We start from the raw sequence: 22,449 nt of genomic DNA, 5'->3' as shown, positions 1-22,449 counted from the left end.
TCTGAACTATATTCGGAGGGTTGCCACATGTTTAGAAAATCATTCATCAGTTAGTTAAAATATGTGTCCCAATGTCAGACGAAGGTTATTTAAGAAGGTTTTAGCTAGAAACTACTTTTTTTTTTAAAGAGGGTTGCCGCCTGTTTAAAAAGTCGAATATAATAAACTATTACGCAAACTATTTGAAATATGAAAATACGGGTGTCAAGCTAAAGCGTGTTAAAAAAACTTCAGTTTGAACATTTAGAATGTTGGACAATGGTTCCCATTTTCAAAAAGTGGCAATAAAATTATTTAGTAACAATAGTAATAATAATAATAATAATAATAATAATAATAAATAGTATTATTCTTTATAATTCACTAAATTCCAGGTAGAATGGTTTCATAAAAAAAATTAGCATATAATTATAAAAACCTTAAGACAAGAATGACAGACTGCAATATAGCGAGAGAACCAGTTTGACGGAATAAAACATAAGTTTATGGCTCCCTTATATTTCATGCCTATTTTATAACGAAAGTGCTGCCACGTTTGTACGAAAAATTGTTTTTGGGCCAGAGTACAGGGAGCCTCTTATTAAATTAATGATGAAAACACCGAAGATCGGGATTTAATCTGTACAAATATGAAAGTCCCGATTATACATTTTAAAAAAGCTTTACAGCAAAAAACAAAAACAAATCGATTTAATAGTTTTCCAAATATATCGAGAACGGGGCGATGAAAAAGTTTGAAAAAAATACACATACACACATCAAAATTCTCTATGAAAAGAAATATTTAAAAAAAAAAATTTTTTTTCAAAAATTTTTCACATACACATTTTTTGTTGAAAACAAAAGTTTTTGAAAATATGCCATCTAAAAAAAATTGAAAAAAATCACAATGGTAGATCTGAGTATTGCGCAATATTTAAGTATAGTATTATGGGGTGCGCTCTAAATAAATTGAGTTATGCACTTTTTTTTACACCGAAGTTGAGTAAAATGAGTTCATTACAAATTTACAAATTTTTAAATTATTATTTTTGAGTATGGACGTTTGTAGCCCATTAAATTTTAGCAAGTTTTAAGCTACTGTAAAATTGCGTTGATGTTTAATGTTTTTTATGCTGACTACTTTTTGCACTTTCTTTATTTTGTAAGAAAATGCGCTAAACCGTTTTCAAAGAAAATTTAAAAAAATTAGCGCAGGTTTTTGTTTTTGTGCTGTAAAGTTTTATAAAATGTATTAATCAAGCTCAAATTTCATATTTATTTATTATTTATGTTTATGCATCAACCCTAAAAATTTGAAACAAATCAAGCACACGAAGTGTGAACCCCGTCCGTTTCGGTATGGAACATCCCATATATTTATAAAGTGCAAACATACATATTTACATACATATGTAATTAAAATTTCCGTTAAGAGGGGCTTATCTCCAAAAATTTCCCCACATTACCACATACATTCCCCCTATTTTTCCGAATTATCGGTCGTCGGTGTTCATTTTCGCTTACGAAATTTCGAATAAGGGTACGAACAAAAGGAGAATAACGTCTTCGAGTTATTCGGATTTAGCGAAGTGTAAAACCAATTCGACATTCGAAAAGCAGTGTACCATAGATGGCGCTAACATGCTTGCGGCTTTCAATCAATTATCACCAATCCAATCAGCTGGCAGGCGCTCGCCGCTTCTACAAACAGCTGATAATTTATTTCATCACAATTTAATTGTATAGAAAAAACTTAGGAGAAGGAATTTTAGAGTTAAGTGTAGAAAACAAATCTACCTCAACGGGAGCAGGTCAATGGGCCACCAAGAGTAGAAATGTCTTCGTCAATAGTATGCATGTAAACAACCAGCACTTGAACTCCGCGACAAGTTACTTAAAAGGGTCTAATTGGAAACACACGTTCCGGCAATAATTGCCGGTTCCAAAAACTGAGGATGAATGTTTCCGACTTTATCATAGGCGGTTCCGCCTCCGTCGGTGCAACTTTCTTCACAAATCCAATTGAGGTTAGTTCAAAGAGAATTCCATTGCAATTTTGATGTTTTACTTTAGATATAACAAGTTATGCCATATGTAGGTATGTGTGTTCATAAATACATATATGATGCAAATATAAAAAACGACACAAAAATACGCTATGTACTATTTCACCATAGTATGGCTTAAATATTGAATTAAGGCGGATTCATCGCTTTAGTTCAGAACTAGAACGACGAATCCGCCTTTAATATCACTGTAATCGCTTGAATATTGTTTTCTGTCATAGGTGATCAAAACGCGTATTCAGCTTCAAGGTGAACTGGCAGCACGTGGGACTTACGTGGAACCTTACAAAGGCGTAATTCGCGCCTTTATTGTTGTAGGTCGCAATGAAGGATTAACCGGTCTGCAAAAGGGATTGGTGCCGGCGTTATACTTCCAATTTATACTAAATTCTTTTAGGTAAGTTGTGTTTATTACTTGGTAAATATTTTCTTTTATTAAAGATAATTATAGATTAGGCCTTTACAACTTGGCGATGGAAAAGAAATGGATGCACAGGAAGAATGGTGATATATCAGTTTCCCTGGGCTTATTTTGGGGTGCATTAGGTGGCTGTGTCGGCACATATTTTTCAAGTCCATTTTTCCTGGTAAAATTTTGCTTTTGGTGCTTTCATTTATGAAACGGATTTATTATGCTCGTACATATGTGTATATATGTATGTACGTATATATGTATACACTATCAATAACAAAGCAATCCATTTGTTATTTGATAAGAATATGTATGAGTTCTTTTGAAAGTACCCAGTCGGCAAAATTATAAAATGAGAAGCCCTCTGGGAGCACCCATTTCGGATCTTTTGAAGTGGTAGGCCTTCCGTGCTCGATTCCATACTCCTTTTCATTTTGTATGGAATGGCCAGTGTTCATAGGCCTTAAGCTTCCTTTAGAAGGGAGCAAAATACCTACATGACACACACCCATGCGTCTACTGCAGTTTTTTCCATTTTATTGGACTTTGGTTGCTTTGGAAACACCTTCAGGTCGGCTTTCGAATGGCAGTGCTATTGGAAGAATAGAATTCACGAAAGTTCGGAGAACGATGGTCTCAGTCATAGCCCTGAATAAAGCTTCTAAAGAGTTGGTCCTATTAAAAAATGCCTTCCTGAAGGCGTTTGTTTAGAAACGCTCCTCATTTTGCCGACTGGGTAACTACGTACATACGTACAGATGTATGTATGAATGAATATATGCATGCAAGATTTCATAAAAAATGATTTTCTCGAAAATTTCTTTTAAACATCATTGTGTAATATTTTAGATAAAAACCCAATTGCAATCACAAGCAGCTAAGGCCATAGCAGTAGGCTATCAACATGAACACACTGGCACTTTTCAAGCTTTACATCAAATCTACACTCAAGGCGGCATAACTGGGTTATGGCGTGGATCAATGGCTGCTGTACCACGTGCAGCTTTGGGTTCAGGTGCACAAATTGCAACTTTTGGCAAGACAAAAACAATTTTACGCGAAAATGGTTGGGTAACACAACCGACATTGAATTCGTTTTGTGCTGGCGGTATTGCCGGTTCTATTATGTCATTGGCTATAACGCCACCAGATGTGATAACAACGCGGCTGTATAATCAGGGCGTTGACGCAAGCGGAAAGGGTATCTATTACAATGGCTGGTTGGATTGTATTGCAAAGATCGTGCGCAACGAGGGTCTGAGCGGTTTATACAAAGGCTTTTGGCCCAATTATCTGCGAATCGCACCACATTCTACACTAGTACTGCTGTTTTTCGATGAATTGCTAGCCATTAAAAACAAATATTTGAATTTAAAGCTCATTTAGGATAATTTTTTTAGGAAATGATATGTATATTTATGAGTGCTATTTTTTAGATGAATGTGCACATTTTTATGTACAATTAAGTTCAAGCCACTCTTTTATTTTTTTGTTACAAAAGATTTGTTGTATAAATTATAAAAGTTGTTATACTGTCTCGTTAATTGTTTAAATAATGCAAAAGTGCCTTTTAAATATAATAAAGTAAATATATACTGTATGTTCAAGCATCACAAAGAAGTAATTGGTTAGAGGTGTTCTCTTCCAACCTGCACGTAACTAAAGTAGCATCTTCAAACGCGAATAAAAAGTAAAAATAAAAAAAATAACCAGATGATCGCTCGAACGAATCGGGGATTAATTCAAATAGAAATAATATACATAATTATAAAACATAATGGGCGCTAACACAGAATCCATCGTGGTCCAATTTTTTCGTGAAATCTACGAAAATGCGATCATTGAATCTGAATTGCTACGAACGCGTGTGTTCAAAGTAAAAGCTACATTCGTAGCTATTCGGATTCAGTGATAGCATTTTCGTAGATTTCATGAAAAATCGCACTACGATGGATTCTGTGATAACCCTGAATAAAAAAGGTAAATGCCAAAAATGAACGTTAAATAAAATTAAAATTAAATAAAAAATTAATAGAGTGAAAATATTTAATTTAAAATTAAGTAAAATGGATTGAAATTAAAAAAAAAATTAAATTTGAAAATAAAATCTAAGATAAAATGTTTGTATCTTACATTTTGTATGTATATGGCCGATATACATGCATACAGACATGTATGCACTTATGCATACATATGTATGTACATATGTGGATGTTTAATAGACAATCTGTTGCACAAACGCTTTTTTGGCTGAAAATTCTAAACAACGGAGGCAAAGACAAGCAAACGTATAAATCTTGCAGGGTTGCATTTACCGTATTTAAACATATTTTTTACATATGAAAGGATTCGGCCTACATGATTTTTTTTTTTGGAAAAATATGTAACTGCTATTAATAAAAAACAAGTGCACATGCATAAGCATTCATATGTACATACATATGTATGTATAATAATCATATCAACGCATGTTACTTATACGCCAAGTAGGCCAAAACGTTTATATATTTTTTCGCCTCCACTGTAAACATATGTTCGGCATTAAGTTCTCTTCCGGTTCATCGCTAAAAACTAACAATGACGTAGTTAGATAAGTAGTGACAAAATTGTTGATAAGCAGTGCCTTACTAGAGTGTAGATATCAAAAAAGCGACGAATGTTAAGTCGCCGCTATATAATAAAAGCTGTATACTCCAGCAGGGAAGCTGCTATATAAATTTGTCTTGCTTGAACAACACAAATTGTCAAGTAATGGAGTTGTATCAACATCTTACCGGCAATAGCTAAAGAAATTGCTTATCGAGGATTAAGTAACACAAAAAGTACTTAAATAAGTAATCGGCAAAATATTTTCAATATTCAGTATGAATTTTGCTGATTTTGTGATTGGCGGTTTATCATCCACGGGTGCTTTATTCTTTACAAATCCGCTTGAGGTAAGCAATAATAACATTTTCACTTCACAAACACACACATGCATCATACCAACGTTTTGTTATACTAAATTATTACTTTGTTTTATGAGGTGATTAAGACACGCATTCAACTGCAAGGAGAATTAGCAGCGCGAGGCACATACGCTGTTCCCTATAAAGGGATTTTGCATGCCTTTGCAACAGTTGTTAGAAATGATGGCTGGGTCGGACTACAGAAAGGCCTTGTGCCAGCAATGTACTTTCAGTTTATTATGAATGGAGTACGGTACGTAATGATTTTTAGATTTGAAGCCTTGAGAGTCAGAGTAGGCCACCTAAAAATAAAAATAAAAATTAGGTACAGCTTAAAATACATTACTAGAATCGAAACGGTAATAGCAACAGACAGGCACTTTTAGCTTTATTTAAGTGAATCTTTCAGTAAGAGACCGCATTTATAGATCCTTCTTTCTCATATTACCAGAAAAAAAATCGTCTCGATAGGCTCCTCTCTAGCACAATTTCTCTTTAATCAATTAAGCTCCTGGTACGAGGTTCCGAAAACAAATTGTGTATTTCCGATACACTCTTTAATAATAACATTTCATAAAAAAATTACATTTTAAAGCATTATTTGTATTTCCAGTTTGGATATATATAATACAGCAGTCAACAAGCAGTGGACACGCACGAAAGATGGGGTAGAATCGTTTGGTTTGGGCCTCTTTTGGGGTGCACTTGGAGGTGCAGTTGGCGCCTACTGCTCCAGTCCGTTTTTTATGGTTCGTATATTAACCAGCACTTAAATATCTAACCTATAGTACATATGTCTAAATATACGTTGTATATAGATAAGGAAATGCATCAAAATGATGTACATATCGTGTTTAAAGTACAAAACCGCGTATCAACAGAATACAAAACCGCGTGGGTGAGGTTGCATAAACTATTTTCTAGAGAGTAAAAACGCTCATATTTGAAAATGGTTCTCTTTTTTATAAAACAATCGCATATCTGGCTGGTATATTTCAGGACGAATGGATACGCATTGAGGTAAAAGCTTGTTTGCGCAAATCCAATTTGTGGCAGCAAATGTCAGTTATGCGGTTTTGCGGAATGACGATACGCGGTTTTGTACTTTAAACGATGATATGTATGTATTTCATTACTTAAGATATCATATCTAACTAAATACGTTCGGGGAAAATTTATCTCATGATAAGGCTGAATATGTTTTATAACGGCATTTTTTAATTGGGGCGGCACGCGTTTGAAAACCCTATGAATATTTAATTAGGATTTTAACAGGCATTTCTGCAATTCACTTTTGAGTCAAATTCACTTTGAATTAAAATTGGCATAGGTTGAAATTCACTCGGATATGAATTGCAGAACCACCTGTATGGCGATTAAAGAGCAGCTTAAGTTAGTGGTATAGTTATGAAACGCAGTATATATGTACCTATGTATAATTGTATGGAAATATGTATATGCACACATACATCTGTAGTTAGTATATATTTTATATGTCAATTAGCGATTGTTTGTTCTTTCATTGTTGGCGGTGCTTGCAAAACCGTCGTTCGTCATCAAATATTTATCTGAAATATGCCATACTGTTGATGACTTTAAATTAAACATAAATTTTTATAAGTTGTAGTAGCTTAAGATATCATATCTAACTAAATACGTTTAATTAATTACTTATAATTTCCACTAATGTTGTGTTGTGTCTTCCTTTTTACGCAGATAAAGACACAACTACAGTCACGAGCTCCAAAACAAATTGCTGTTGGTTATCAGCATCATCACACTGGCATGCTCAATGCCATACAACGTATTTATCGGCAAGGTGGCATTGCTGGCTTATGGCGCGGCTCTCTAGCTTCCATACCACGCGCTTCTATTGGTTCTGGCGCACAAATTGCCACATTTGGCAAGTCGAAAGCACTGCTGCGCGAGCACAATCTAGTCGTACAACCCACAATGAATTCGCTTTGTGGTGGTTTCTTAGCTGGTTGTATTGTAACTTTGGCCATTACACCGCCAGATGTTATAACAACGCGGCTCTACAATCAGGGTTTGGATGCAAATGGCAAGGGCTTATTATATAGTGGTTGGTTGGATTGTTTTTTGAAAGTTGCACGCAGCGAGGGTATATACGGTCTATACAAAGGCTTTTGGGCAAGCTACTTGCGGCTGGCTCCACACTCAACACTGGTCTTATTATTCTTCGATGAGCTTTTAGCTTTAAAAAAATAAATATAAAATTTTGTTGTAGTGTTCCTGTTTCTTTTAAGCGTATAGGGTGCTTATAAGATGTTTGTATGATTTTATTTTCAAATAAATACGTCATGGTGTAGATTTTAGGAATTCATGAAAAATTATGATTTAATATCGTCCCCCTTATGCCAGAAGTATGAATGTGCAAATTTAGCAATTTTGAGTTATTGGGTTGATTTTATAAACCTTTGGATGTTTCGTATTAGGCAAAAACCTAGAATATCATGCGTACACGGCAACGAAATATTTTGCTATGTCAATTACATGAGGGTCATATGTAGAGCTAAGTCTCATAAAAAACTTATGATATGTCTTCCCAGAGGAAGTTGTTAAACTCACTGTAGGGTTGTCGCGGTCGAAACACGATAATGACGTTGAACTCAAAACATTTTTCAAAAACCAAATAAATGAACAAATAACGTCAAACTTAAAAAAAATGGCAAATACAATTAATAAGCTCTATAAGGAGAAAATTCTCTGTCTAACAGACTGATAAATACACCAAAAATGGCGAAGGTATGCGTTTTTCCATCTGTCGTTTTGTAAACCAATTGAATGTATTAAAAAAAATTGTATTGCGTTTCCCCACAAAGTTGAAATTTTGAAATAATTCTCCATCTTATTAAATGTACCCCTAATTGCAATTTTATCGTAAGCGACAAATTATCGAAAACATTTTTTTTTTGCTGCAAATACGTTACAAATATTAGTTGCAACGTCCTACGTCACAGACTTTGAATATTTACCGTTACGTAAAAAATGCAAAATGAATTGTATCGTTTGCTTTATTTCCAATTTGAGTTCCTACAATTTTATCGTATTAGGGAATTTACATGAGGCAATTTTACAGGCAACTTTTAGTTGAATGCGGCAGTTGCCTGGTGTAAATTGCCTTTCAACTAATCGTTTTCTATGAAGTTGGCCAGCTGCCTACTTTCGTTCAACTTTTGATTCAACTAATCGCCTGTGAAAATTGAATCATGTAAATTCCCTATAAGCAACCTTGTTCGTGCAGAAATTAACATATTTAATCCTTTCTTCTGTGACTGGCCAGATATAAATTTTATCAGTGCACTTGCACAATGTTCCAGAGACCGAAAATAACAGTTATTTTTTTACGAGTAAATTAAAAAAAAAAAAATTTATCATGTGAAAGAGGACTGAAATAGCTTTTAAATAGAAAAAACTAACCGCCTCTATTTATATATATAATTTTTTTTTTTATATAATTTAATACTAAAAAATTCATACACCTGATCCAAGGTTTGTTCTATAGTAATTAACAATTTTTATTTAAATATTTTTCAATAGGAGGCTTTGCTCGTTTAGACATTTCAGTTTTAAAGCTATTTAAGCTCTCCTTCATTTGATACCAAACTTGTTTAATTTTGATAAGCGGTTTGTTTATTATCCGGAAAGAACTTTTATTTCGGAATAAAAATATTAGACCAAGTTTAACCCGTAAAAAAAAAATAACTGTTATTTTCGGTCCTTTCAATATTCGCATTCGCAAAAGAACCGCATTGATTATTGCGGATTGATTATTCGCGGTTGCGAATGCGATAATTAATATTAATTAATAATTTTCGAAAATGAAATTTCTAGTTAAGCGAACCGAGCCCCGACTTTAACCGACTGATGAAGTGACGAATCGAAATTAAGGGCAAATAAAAAATATAAACATACTTTGATAAAATGAAAAAATATCACATGACTCACCATTTCTTTCGAATAAAATTGTACATGCAATTCGTCGCAACAGCATAACTATCGACATGCGAAGGACCATCAATTATACATATGTATGTATATGCATATATATTTACATACATACAAATACATACTCCTAAATGCACTCAATTTACTGGCACTCGTTTTCACATCTTTTGCTGCGCGATTGCCTTTTATATCTAGGCAGCGTCACCATTTTGTAAAATTAAACTTCAATGACTTACAAGCACTTCAATGCTAACACTTTTCACAACACAAATAATGAATTATATATAATTATTGAAATTACTACAAAGCACATATACGCACATTAAATATATAACTTTTATCATAGATTTATAAAAACTTTTCACTTTAATCGAAAAACCGAGCGCTCGAGCACTTTATCCAACCGACGATTTAAGTAGAACTGAGGATACGGAACTGCTGATCATAGGAACACAGAGAGAAAGGAAACTAATATTAAAATAATTATTTTCCCTTTTTCGATTTCCCATTATTAGCAGCGTTGACACCAACCAACGCAACGCAGATTTTGCAAACACAGGAAGATACATGCGCCGAGATTTTCAATCGTTTATTCAAGCACGAAAATGTATACATATACGTTTTGAATTAAAAGTAATACTTGAAATTGAAAATAAAAGAACACTATTTAATGAAACTGGGATTTTACGCAAATGTATGTACATATTATATATATGAATATAGAACTAATTGGTTTGTGTTATGGCTAGATAATTTTTGATAAGCGTCCTACCAAATTTGGTGCCAGTGAAAATTCACGCTTTCCTCTCTGTGTTCCTATCGCCAACAGTTCCGTTTCCTCAGTCGAATTAAGGCTGTCGATTGAATTAGTTGTTCGTTCGCTTAGGATTTGGTTTCGGGGAGAAAATGATTCGAGTCAATTTGTGAATCAAAATAAGTGCGCAAGTGTTTTAATTAGAGTTAATGCAGTATAACGTGGTGTTTTGGTTGAATATGTGCTCTTTTGTAATGTGCAAAATGTAAGTGCAAAAGTTTTGAATAATGTTGGTCGCAGCAGTGCCAAACCACAAGATGGCGGCACACCCAAGTAAAGAAAGTTGGTTGCGCAGCGAAAAGTACGAGCCTATTTGCGTTTGTATGAATTTGTTTATGCAGATAATTATGCCGGTATGTAACACGAGGCGACAATTGTAATATATTATTCACAATTATTTTAAAGATAAATTTTTGGTTTTCGTTGTTGGTGTTTCCGACAGGGTAGGAGTGTGATGTAATGTGGAACGATTTTCCGTCATCCCTTGTCAAATTTGATCATCATCATAAATTTTTGGATTAATTATTTACGAAAATATAGTTCATTTTATAATGGCTGCGTTTCTTTATACATTCCGGATAATTCCATTTCACAACCAGAATAAACAGAATGCGATTGAAATATACGTTAACATATCATCAGGAACGTTCTAAAGAATAAGTAAACAAAAAAGTTTATTCCAAACGTTCAGAATCAATAAAGAAATGCAGCCAATATAAACCATATAAGTCAAAGTTTCACACTTTATGTGAAGTTCACAAATATTCCAAAAATTTTCATCACAAGTTTTTACTTAGAATTTCTAGAAAATTTGCGAGTATGCAGTTTTGTAGCCCATTGAGTTGTAGTCTGATGAGGTGCGAGTTTCAACCGGCTAAAAAATTGCGTTGATTTTTGATAAGTGTTTTTTGAGACTGCGTTAGCGGTTTTTTAACCGACTTCACAAAAAGAGGAAGGTTATCAATTCGTCGGAAATTTTTTTTTATGTATGTGGTGGTCCCATACTAATAAATAATCATGCATAATCTAATGACTAAAACCTACTTCAGAAATACAACAAGTCAAGAAAGGCTCAACGGTCTAGCATCTATGAATATTCACAAAGATATTACTTTTTCAATTGACAAAGTTCTAAAAGAAAAAAGTGAAAAATCTTCGTTTCATTGATTTATAAGTAGAAAGAAAAATTGAATGTGTTTCTAAATTATTAACATGTTTTATAAATAAAGCGAAAAATTGTTGAATGCATTTAAAAATTTCGTGTTTTTACACTTTATTGCGCATACTTTTTCCTAAAGAACCCTTTTTCTAAACCCATATTACTGAACTGTTTTTCTTCGATTCGAGTCAGTGGAGGACCACAGGGGGCCTTAAAATTCACTTTTTTTAAAAAATCCTTACTTATGAACATCCTTCGTTTATAAATAGATTATACAACATAAAAACTATCGCAAGCGCCAATTATTTGATAACTTTCCTCTCAGCATGAGCAGGAAAAATATCATAAGCGCCATTTTTCCATAATAAAATATGGTATGCAAAAAATAGATAGTCCCATTAGAAAGCTATCATTCAATAATATTGTTGTCCTTTTAAATCCAAATAAATTTTTACACTGTTTAAGGGAGAACTAAAAAAACATCTCTCCTGAAAAATTTACCTTTCGTCGCTTACGATAAAATCGCAATCAAGGGTCGGTAAATACGCGATTCCAGCGAAAAGTCTTTATTACGCGCCTCGAACAGGCCCATAGGAAAATGTATACATAAATGATTAGAATGAAAAAATAAATCTATCAAGCGGTGACTGTCTGTGCGTCCGTCCGTCTTTCCACCTGTGCACACGATAACTCGAGCAAAAATTTAGATATTTTAACGAAACTTGTACTTCCTTTCAGCGTAGGACGGATGGTATTGAAAATAATCAAAATCGGACGATAACCACGGCTACCTCCCATATAACAGTAGTTTTCAAAAATACGAAAACTACAATATTTTAGTAACTACTGAAGCTCATGCACTCAAAATTCATATTTACAATGATTTTTAGGTGAAAAAAGATTACATGTATATATCTTGGCAATCGTTTCACCAATTTCTCCCAAACTTGGCATAGTTGTTGGTCTTGGAAAATCATAACAAACGGCTAAAAAATCGGACAATAACCACGCCCACAACCCATATAAAGATATTTTAGGGAAATACGAAATCTTCGATAAGTCAATAAAGACTGCAGCTAATTTATTCAAAATTTACGTTTGCAATAATTCTTTTGCAAAAAATACGTTTATAACGGTAAATTTCAGAAATGCTTGAAACTTCGATACTTCGAAATTTAAGGATCTAATTTACTCAAAATTGATACTCACAATTCCATAAACTAAAAAAAAATAAATTCCAAACTAAAGTGGGTTGGGTTGAGCCTGCACGTGGAGGTGGTTGATATCGCGGGGAAGTCTGGGTACTCCAGGGTCTAGTCTGAATAGGTAAAAGTTTATCCATATCTAAACGAAATTTTCCATGTCATGGCGCTCAGTTCAATGTCAATATCCCCTTCCCTAAATAACAAGAAATTTTATCATTACGCTATTTTAAACAGAACACAAACCAGTGTTTATTTGAAACGCATGTTTTTTTTTTTGAAAATGATCCTTTACATATATACTAAATTAAATACTTATTACATTTTATTTTCGATGCATTTTAATGTATGTAAAACAAAAATATATGTATGAAAGTTTGTGATGAATCAATAAATCATGCTAACTACAGATTTTCTTCTGTCATTATCCTCGAATACCAACTGCATTTGTATTTTAATAAAGATTTATCGAAGAAAATAGGGATGGAAAGAACAGCATATACGCAACTGTTTTTCTTTCGAGAAAACATAACACGAAACAAAATGTATAATCGCACATTAGGAACCACCTCTAAATGAATTGCTTTTAGCAAGACATTCCACTTAGCAATAGTCGCATGCGCCGCTACCGCCACACTATTGGGATATCCTTTAAGGTACACAACGTGTGGTTGATAAACAGGCGTTGCAACCTCTTTACAGCATGCTTACTGAGTTTCTCCTTGCACGCGTACAAAACGATTCAGTATGGCTAAAATGCCGGCCATAGCGTTTACGCGACTGTCGGTAGGGAGACGTCGCAGTTGCTCGACCAAGTGTGCAGCAAATGCCGTATTATCCTCGAAGTCGGTTAACTCCAATTGCAGGGATTTGTGTGCACGATAAGCAGCAGTAAGCGCATTCTTTTTTGCCTCAGTCATTGTAAATGTGTGGTGCAAAAAATCTCTTGCCGTATTGGAAAAGAATTTGACGCTAATAATTGTACACAGGGCGAAACTGGACGAAAGCAGAATAGTTTTTATGTAAGTATTTACAATGTATTTGTTATTATCTTACCGTGTAATATATTTTCAAGTTTTGGTTGATTATTGTATATATTTTTGTCCACCTTTTAACAAATGCACAAAATGTTAGAAATTGGCAAATTTTTTGCAATCTGCTTCTGCTACGAATAGGAACGTAAACAAAAAATGACGTTTTGAAAATGAAGTTTGCTGACAACACATAGGCGTTGCCACACAACATTTATTTAGTTATAATTTAATTTCCAGGGTTGCATAACAATTCGGATCAACATGTTGCGACATGACCCAAAAATACAACCCAACCGACGTTAGCACCAGTGATCAGAGCTCTACCACATTGTGGTAGATCGTCCACTTTTTTGGCCATCTACAACATCTACCACTCAAGGTATGAAATCTACAACATATTCGCGTTTTTGAGAAGTATCATTTTTGCTCGACATAATTTCCTTAATTTTTTTATTTAACTTTGTTTAATTTTGATTTTCGTTGTTTTCTTTGCTTTGCTTACCCTCTCAAAAAATCGACTTTTTTCACTCTTACGTTCTTGCGTGATCTTGTGTCGTTCGTTCATGATGTTGCGGAGCAGGGACTGGAGCAAAATTTTACGCATGTTTTTATTAAAGACCTTTTTTTATCGTGCACACGCTTTTGGACGCAATAAGCCAAACCTATTTTACAAATAACCGAACCGTACCGTTTAAAATAATATTAGTAGCTCAGAAGAGTTATTGTTTTTAAAAACCTATTAACTTGGCATTTATATACAAACATATGTATGGATATGGAATTTATACACGCAAACGGCAAAGCATTTTGAAGAATTTATTTATGTTTCAGCAAAAAATTGAAAAGCGTTTAGAGAAAAGCGTTTCAGAAAGCAATTGCATGAGCAGTCATACCTTGCATATAAAGTATCGTTCGAAAGCGGTTTTTTATTCCATAAAGGCCTGTATGCAGCTCTCAAGAAAAGCAAAACCTCCATATAAAATGACGTACAAGAAATGGCTAAGAAATTTTCTTGAGTCAAATTTCCTTAAGGCAGTACGCAGTGCTTAAGAAATTTACTACGCTTTCTACTACGGTTTTCTAAAGTTTTTTTTTGTGAAAAAAGAGCACAAGGTAACCCAGGTTTGCAGCAGAAATATATGCCCGTTCCATTATTTCTTGAGGAACGAGTGAGGCAACAGGCTGTGAGGTATCAAAAATGTCAAAATTCCTTGGACACATGGCAATTTTTTCTTGACCGTTTTCTTGAGAGCTGCATACAGGGCTTAAAGCTGAAATTAGTCAAGAACGTAAACCTACCGGTACGTAAACCCGAGTCAGCTGACACGATCTGTCTTACCAGAACGCCATGTAAATGAAAACTCAACACCACAGAATTTTTCTGTAGTTGTAGCCCGTAGCGCAGAAATCTGCGGAATTTAGATTTTTCCGTGTCTGCTGATTTCTTCCTTCTATAGATGGTTGCCACTTCGTCAGTTTCGCAGGTGGTAAATAAGTTATAAGTTCCTATTCAAAACACGTTCAAAATAATTGAAATTTACTATTGAATAAAGTTTTTTGTTGAAAACTAAGTAGGTTATATTTAGCTACGATCTATTATAGCACGAAAAATTGTAGTTGAAAAGGTAAGTTTATGAAAAGGCATTGCTGAGTGGCAGCACTGCAGTAAGCAACACTGAAGGCTCAATAATCGACAAAATTCTGTGTATAAAGACTGCGTTTAAGTATAGGTTCTGCGTTCTTGACTAATTTCAGCTTAAGGCTTTCTACTACGGTTTCCTAAAGTTATTTGTGAAAAAATAGCACAAGGCAACCCAGGTTTGCAAAAGAAATATATGCCCGTTCCATTATTTCTTGAGGAAAGAGTGAGGCAATAAAGGCGAATTGCAGATTGCTGGTGCAGCACGAGCAAGTTGAAATATACTTCCGAAATCGATTTGCGCGCTTTGAGTTGCCGTCACACTTTGCAACTTTCATTTCTGAAACTGATTTCTGAAAAGTGACAGAAAGGTCTTTCTGGCTTTTCACACATGTAAATAAAATTTATTTCTCAATTTGACAGCGAATTGCGTGGAAGTCTGACATGCTCTATACTGACACATATCTCTTAGCTCTCTCCACCGGCAAATCTGCTTGCTATTCACGTTACTCTCCCGAATTTCACATCAATCAGCGCAATTTTGTATTCTATCGGTCCGATGTGTATTTTAAAATGCTGCAAGCTTTTTCACAGTGTGAACAGAATACTACTTTGTTGAGGAAATGCTGTGGAATTTCGTATTTATTTCATAGAAAGAAACTATCAGCAATTTGACAGCTTTTTCACGTGAAACAGGAACAGAATAGTATACTCTATTTCCGAAATTTGACAGCGAATTCGACATTGTTTAAGAAAAATCGCTCGTGTAAATGGTGATTCAAAAATCGCTTGCCTCAAAGTAGACAGCAAGTAATTATCGCCTATCGAAAAATTGCCTCCTGTAAAGGCAGCTTAATAAAAATTCAAGTTAAACTCCTGAATTCCTCTCTTTAGCAATATTTGCCATCAAAATTGTAGATGTGAGTTGGCATCCCATATTAGCATGCACGTAGTAAACAAAAGGGAATTGCAATGATAAAAACTGCTGGCATTTGTAAAAGTAGAACGACTCGTTGGTGCAAAATATCTTGATAAAATAAAAAAGAAATAAATAATTAGTCTAATTAATTCATACTCAACTGTTAACTCAATCAGTGCGATATTCCGTAACTGCTGCTTTCACCTTTTTTATAAAGCTAAAAGTGTCTCGGCCTTGAGTGCAGTGCGGGCGCTCACAAGATGAAAACAAATCCACAACTTTGTACACAGCTTTTAGCATTGATGCTGCTTAGCACATGCCATTTAAGTGATGGATATCGAAATAGTGAGTAACCTTGTGTTTATTAAACTAATATCTTTTTAAACAACTTCAAAATTTAGTTATGCTAAAGGATTACTTGTGCGCTGACAAGTTTCTCTTAACACTACAAACGCCCTTTCGAGGTCACCCCGCATTTACGCTTACTGAAGACCGCGATTCAGCAGCCACCATTACACAGGTGTGGAATACTACATTACCTGGGTTTTATTCTTCCAACAAACTGAAATATGATTGCCACTTTCGAGTGCAAACATCTGAACGACCACCCCGCGGTATATACACCGTCATTACGCGTCTCAAATTTCGGCGCGACCCAGTGACAAATACTTGTCTTGATTACATACAATTCGTTGGCGGGAATCGTCCACCATCCGAAAAGATATGCAACGAAATAGCCATAGATGGTCCAGCGGGACGGTTAATATTCGATCATCGGGATCGTGAAGTTAGCATTCACATTTACATTGATCGACGTCATTCGATCAGGGAACCATTAGAACTGCGCATGGTGCTGACAGCGCATTCCGAGTGCAAATATACTGGCGATTTTTTGTGCGACCCTAAGGATCAATACTCATGCATTTCCAGACATTTTGTACGTGATAATATAACGAATTGCATGTATCCGTGTCGGGATGAGATTTCCTGTTTTCACGATGGCATCACCCCGGACGAGATGGATACCACAAATGTAGCACTTTCTGCACTGACGTCGTTAATTTTCACAATGCTTGGTGTAGGGTTTTGCGTATGGGTTTGTTGGAAATATTGGAACTGCATAACCGTGCAACAGCATGCACATGAAGCGTCTGCGGCTGCACTACGTAGAGGGCAAATAGTGAGTATTTATTAATAATGATTCATTATTAACTTTGTGAGTACGAGAGTACATAAATACATATTTCATTTGGATAAGACTATTCACGCCTTCTTGTATACGTGACTTTTCAAAATTCGAACAACCGTGATTTGAAAATGCATACATATGCGCATATATCGCACACCGCCTTTAAAAGAGTCACAACTCAAAACTTGGCATTTTTGAGATTATGCGATAAAAATGTACGCAGAGCTTTTATTTTCCTTTCAGCAAAAGCTGGAGCAAATTTTTGTTATAATTTGTTAAAAAAAAAGGTAAAGGTAAAGCGCCCTTGCCCATTTGATTATCATGTGCTAAGAAATAGTTTTTCGCATTTTCTGACAAACGTTTTATTTTGAGTTGTGACCCTTTTGAAGACGGTGTGCGATATGTAAATACATACATACTTATGTACATATGTCCATATCGTCGTTTAAAGTACAAAACCGCTTATCGTCATTCTGCCAAACCGCGTAACTGACATTTGCTGCCAAAAATTGTATTTGCTTACACAAGCTCTTGGCTCAATCCTTATCCATTCGTCCTGAAATATGAGTGTTTTTAGTCTATAGAAAATAATTTATGCAACCTCACATACGCGCTTTTGGATTATCTTGATACGCGGTTTTGTACTTTTAATCGCGGATATGTATGTATATACGCTATTATACACAATATGCACGTTTGCTTTTTAACCGACTTCAAAAAGGCAGGAGGTTATCAGTTCGTCGGAATATTTATTATTTTTTTGATGTATGTTCGATATGTTTCGATAATTCAAGGGTGGTCCCATACTAATTTAGTTTAGATACGATAATTGGATAGTGAAGAAATTAACGACAATCTTAAATTTTTATATGAGAATTGAAGTTGGTTTTGTTTTTTGCTTAAAAATTACTTGTTTACATAAAATCTTTAAATTTCAGGATACCCCGGTAATTGAGTTACCAATTGCGCCATCTTTTAGTGATGCTATTACCACAAACATTGGACATGAACTAGATAATCAACGCCAACCACCACAAACACCAAAAGATTTACCACCAAGCTATGAATCACTATTTCCCGATAGATAAGCAGCCAATTGTACTGGTTTTATGTATATCTATATTTAAGGAATCTCTTTTGTACTAATCAAATGTGAATGAGCAAATTTTATAAGTTAATGAACAGTTGTGTGTAAATAATGTGCCAGCAGCATGCTACTAGTTATAACTGCGTATATGCATACACATGGATATACGTATAACTACATGTATTGTACTGTGCTGTCAAAGCATTTATATGTTTTTTGTTTTTACAATCCGTGATGTAATATTGCTTTTATTTATTTATATACATATATATTTTTTGTTAATGTTTGTTAGTCCCAACAAATGTGTGTATGATTATTTATGTTTGTACATATGTATATGCATGTAAAATCGTTAAGAAACGTATCTTTCAAATTGTCCTAAAGCTCAACCATATAAATTTGTTTCGTGTTTTCCTCACCAGTAGACTTTATAGTATGTTGAAAATTGTAACTGCCTTTGAAAATACAAACTATTCAATTATAAATAAAGTAATATACAGACTTACAGAAAAAGTAAACTCAACCATTTTAATATCGATATCAATCTAATTGTATACCAAAGAAGTACTCTTCAGTAAAAATGATATTAAAAGAGATTTACGTACATATGCAACAATTATTTAGATAGCCAATTATTCATTGTAAATAGAAGGTTTTCGGAGATTTCAACACAAGATGAACAAATAAAAAGATATTGGTAGATATTACATACATAAACATATGATAACTGTTACGAATGCACATGTGTTAGCTGTACCTGTTAAAAGGTCGTTCACTAAAAAGACAAACAAGTGTTAATATGTTACGCACAAAAAGAAAAATAAAAGAAAATTTGTTAGCTGATAGTATAAGTAAGACTCTGTCCTTCTCTTCCGTGCTGCAAATTGAACATTTGATAAGGACATACAAGTATTTCCATGTTTCAACGACTAGTTATTTGTTCTCTATTGGAAATTTAAACACAATTTGAACTTAAAGTGGCTTTCGTTGAAATTTATTGGGAAATTAATTGCAGATCCGTTCCCATAATATACTTAATAGGCGATATAAAACCAGATTGCTAAAAAATTTTTTTTTGTTTTGCTTTACATGTTTTGGAAATAATTGTTCACATGGAATTTGCGTTATGGACGAATTTTTATTCACCAATGCTTTAATATCCTTAAATTTATATATCTTAAGTGCTGAACACATTGAAAACGACGAGCTACGGGCCATAGCTTCCAATTTGTTATTTTCATTATCATCATCATGAATTTGTATGAGTTTGACATAAGAGAAGAGGAAGAACCTTATCTATCGCTGGAAAAATAGAAATAGATCTAATCTGGTCACAACCCCAGTCGTCGCCAAAATAATTATCTACATCATAAGAATACGTGGACAAATAACTTGACAGCTGTGGTCTGTAGCTCGTAATTTTCTTTGTGTTCAGGGTATAATTGTACGAATTTTAATTTAACGGCTATTTTGTATATATTGAAACTTTTATTATTTAAACTTGAGAAAAATATTGTGGCATGTAATTTTCTTCATCACACTTTAAATATGCATTAGATATTACTTTTTTAATGCATTATGCTCGTTTCATACTGGACATTATATAACAACAAATTTTAACGACAAACTTTGGCATTAAAAACCAGTGTCATTACGTCAAAAATTGAAAATCCTTAAAACTGTTTCGTTTCGTTTTATTTATAAATTCCTTTATTGTTTTTACATAATTTGTTTTTTTTTTGAGTTATTTTTATTTATTATTATATTATTTTGCTATATTTTAAGTGCACAATTGAATTTAGCGCCCTACCGCTTCTAATTTGCATATATTTTGCTAACTACCTACCTACACTTTTACAACGCCTAAAATTTCGCAGTCTAAGCCAATACTCAAACTGAAGAACTATAGTATGTATGTATGTATATGTAACTAATACTAAATAAGATACGGTTAGTGTGAATTTACTTTGTATTTAAAAAAATTATACGTCGATTGTAACGAATAATACATTAAAGAACAAAAATAAACTAAATGTAATTAATCAAAACTACCATAAAACTAATTGTTTTTTAAGACGTAATGAGATTTTAAGTTCGTGCCTAACCGACCTTTTATAGCCGGCGCACGAATTCAATAAAGGCATCACATTCGTTTCGCATTTTAAAAACATGCCGATACGGTAAAAACCGGTTTTTCTATTAGAACGCTTTGCAAAATTAAATCGCTGCATATATGTACATAAATATGTATGTGTTCATACACTTTTGTATGGACATATTCATTCTTACTCATTTATAAATAATACATTTCTCAATAATTTTATAAGGCGTCATTAAGAGTCATTTTCAGTATTATGACTCATCAAGTCTACGAAAAGTATGTACATTAGTGTGGTCTAAAAATGAATGTAGAAAAGTAAAGGTGCAATTTTTATGCTCTCAGCCCTATTTTTTATTTTGAAATCAAAAAATATTTAGAGGTCGCTCAAAGCGCTCAAAGTCTTCCATGTATTTTATACAAAAAAAGCAGTGGGTATTCGGTACATAGCAATCCTAGGGGGTGAGAGCATTACAATTTTTGTTTGTGCTCCATAATGTATGTACATACTACCTGTTTAATATGCCGTGATCAACAGTTATTTTGTTATGCGATCGATTTGTGCTACATACATACATATGTATGTACGTTAGCGTAGTCAAAAAATTTAAAGTCGGTAGTTTAATGCTCCCACCTCTTAGGATTGTTCTATACCGAAAAATTTACTCCCATTTTTTTATTTTGAAATCAAAATATATTTAGAGGTCGCTCAAAGCGCTCCATGTGTTTTATACGAAAAATGCAGTGGGTACATTTTTTCGTTATAGAATAATCCTAGGGGGTGAGAGCATTAAAATTCCGATTTTTTTAACCACCCTAATGTATATACAATATGCCTTGATCCATGGTGAAATTATGCCAGGTGTAATAATAAAACAGCCGACAAGTCTCGGCTGGTATTCCTCAGCACTTAGAAATGGCCGGGACGCTTCGAGAGGATGCAGGTGGGCAAAACCCACATTGCCTTTAATTCGGAAGGTTCTGCCAGGTATTTGCTTTCATTGAACAGTTGGAAGAGCAGACAACTTCTGGGACTGTTGACTGGAGACAGCGTGTCACAAACACCTGACAATAGTCGATATAAAAGACAACCTCATTTGCCCTTCCTGCTTGAAGAAGATGTGACCGCAGAACACCTTTTGTGTCTCTGCCCCGTCTTTTCAAAAATTAAGTTTCAGATTTTTGCCAGTGATTTGCTGAAAGACGAACACTTGAACTCTTTGACACTCAACAATCTGTTTCGATTTATTCGCAAATTAAGTAGATGTAAATCAGATTAAAAGAAACATGAAAACAGTAAATTAGGCGGCCTATGTGCTGTTTGTTTTTTCACGCGTTGTTTTGTGTATTTAGTTCCGACAAAAAAAGGGGGAAAAAAATTAAAATTAAGTTTAAATTTCGTACAAAAATGTGACCGTACCGAAACCAAGATTAAGGACGGTTAGGTTTAAGAAACTTTGAAATTGTAAAAGTCGAAATTCTCACGCTTTAAAAAAGAAATATTCTAGAACAAAATAATTAGTAATACTATCGGTCAAAGTTATCGAACGCCATGGAAAGCATGACGCACTTACTTTCTTTAAGATTTTATTCGTTTACATTTAATCTTCGGCGTCTTCATTTTTGGAAATGCAATTACCTTACCTTAACTTAACTGGTATGTATGGCCAATAAACAATTAAGAACGTAAACATGTAAATACGTAAGCCTAAATTGCCGTTGTGGCAAAAATTGAGATTTGGTTACCCCTAACTCCAGGCATTGCGTTTTATGCATAAAAAACCACTTTTTTGCTTTCCTGAACAATTTGAGTGCCGTAAGATAGGCGGTATTGCAAAAACATCGACCATTTATAATTGAGAAGTCGCCGTAATATAAATTTAATTTTGATTCTTATCATCGGTGCGAGTGCATTGACCAACGTATCGACT

General features: G+C 34.1%; 2 protein-coding genes and 1 long non-coding RNA gene across 3 annotated transcripts; 2 read left to right on the top strand and 1 right to left on the bottom strand.

The window, feature by feature from the left end:
- The first annotated feature begins 1,633 nt into the window (after window positions 1-1,633).
- Window positions 1,634-7,655, top strand: LOC118743769. Its single transcript, XM_036476532.1, has 8 exons — window positions 1,634-2,009; window positions 2,270-2,445; window positions 2,500-2,635; window positions 3,310-3,844; window positions 5,296-5,396; window positions 5,486-5,661; window positions 6,022-6,157; window positions 7,125-7,655. The coding sequence occupies exons 1-8, from the start codon at window positions 1,938-1,940 to the stop codon at window positions 7,635-7,637; spliced, it is 1,845 nt and encodes a 614-aa protein (XP_036332425.1). The 5' UTR covers window positions 1,634-1,937; the 3' UTR covers window positions 7,638-7,655.
- A 5,116-nt stretch (window positions 7,656-12,771) lies between these two features.
- Window positions 12,772-13,749, bottom strand: LOC118743683. The gene is made up of 2 exons (XR_004993490.1): window positions 13,609-13,749; window positions 12,772-13,548 (listed from the first exon to the last, which is right to left on the bottom strand). It is a non-coding gene; the product is annotated as an uncharacterized LOC118743683 (long non-coding RNA).
- Window positions 13,750-16,166: 2,417 nt separating this feature from the next.
- Window positions 16,167-19,489, top strand: LOC118742520. Its single transcript, XM_036474656.1, has 3 exons — window positions 16,167-16,489; window positions 16,546-17,324; window positions 18,272-19,489. Exons 1-3 carry the CDS (start codon window positions 16,405-16,407, stop codon window positions 18,419-18,421), a joined length of 1,014 nt encoding a protein of 337 aa, XP_036330549.1. The 5' UTR covers window positions 16,167-16,404; the 3' UTR covers window positions 18,422-19,489.
- The last annotated feature ends 2,960 nt before the right edge of the window (window positions 19,490-22,449 follow it).

Source organism: Rhagoletis pomonella, unplaced genomic scaffold (assembly GCF_013731165.1).
Source record: "Rhagoletis pomonella isolate Grant_MI unplaced genomic scaffold, Rhpom_1.0 Rhpom_scaffold_00007, whole genome shotgun sequence".
In the NCBI taxonomy this organism is placed as follows: Eukaryota; Metazoa; Arthropoda; class Insecta; order Diptera; family Tephritidae; genus Rhagoletis; species Rhagoletis pomonella.
Note: the sequence above shows the minus strand (reverse complement) of the source record. Positions and strands in the feature narration are given on the sequence as shown.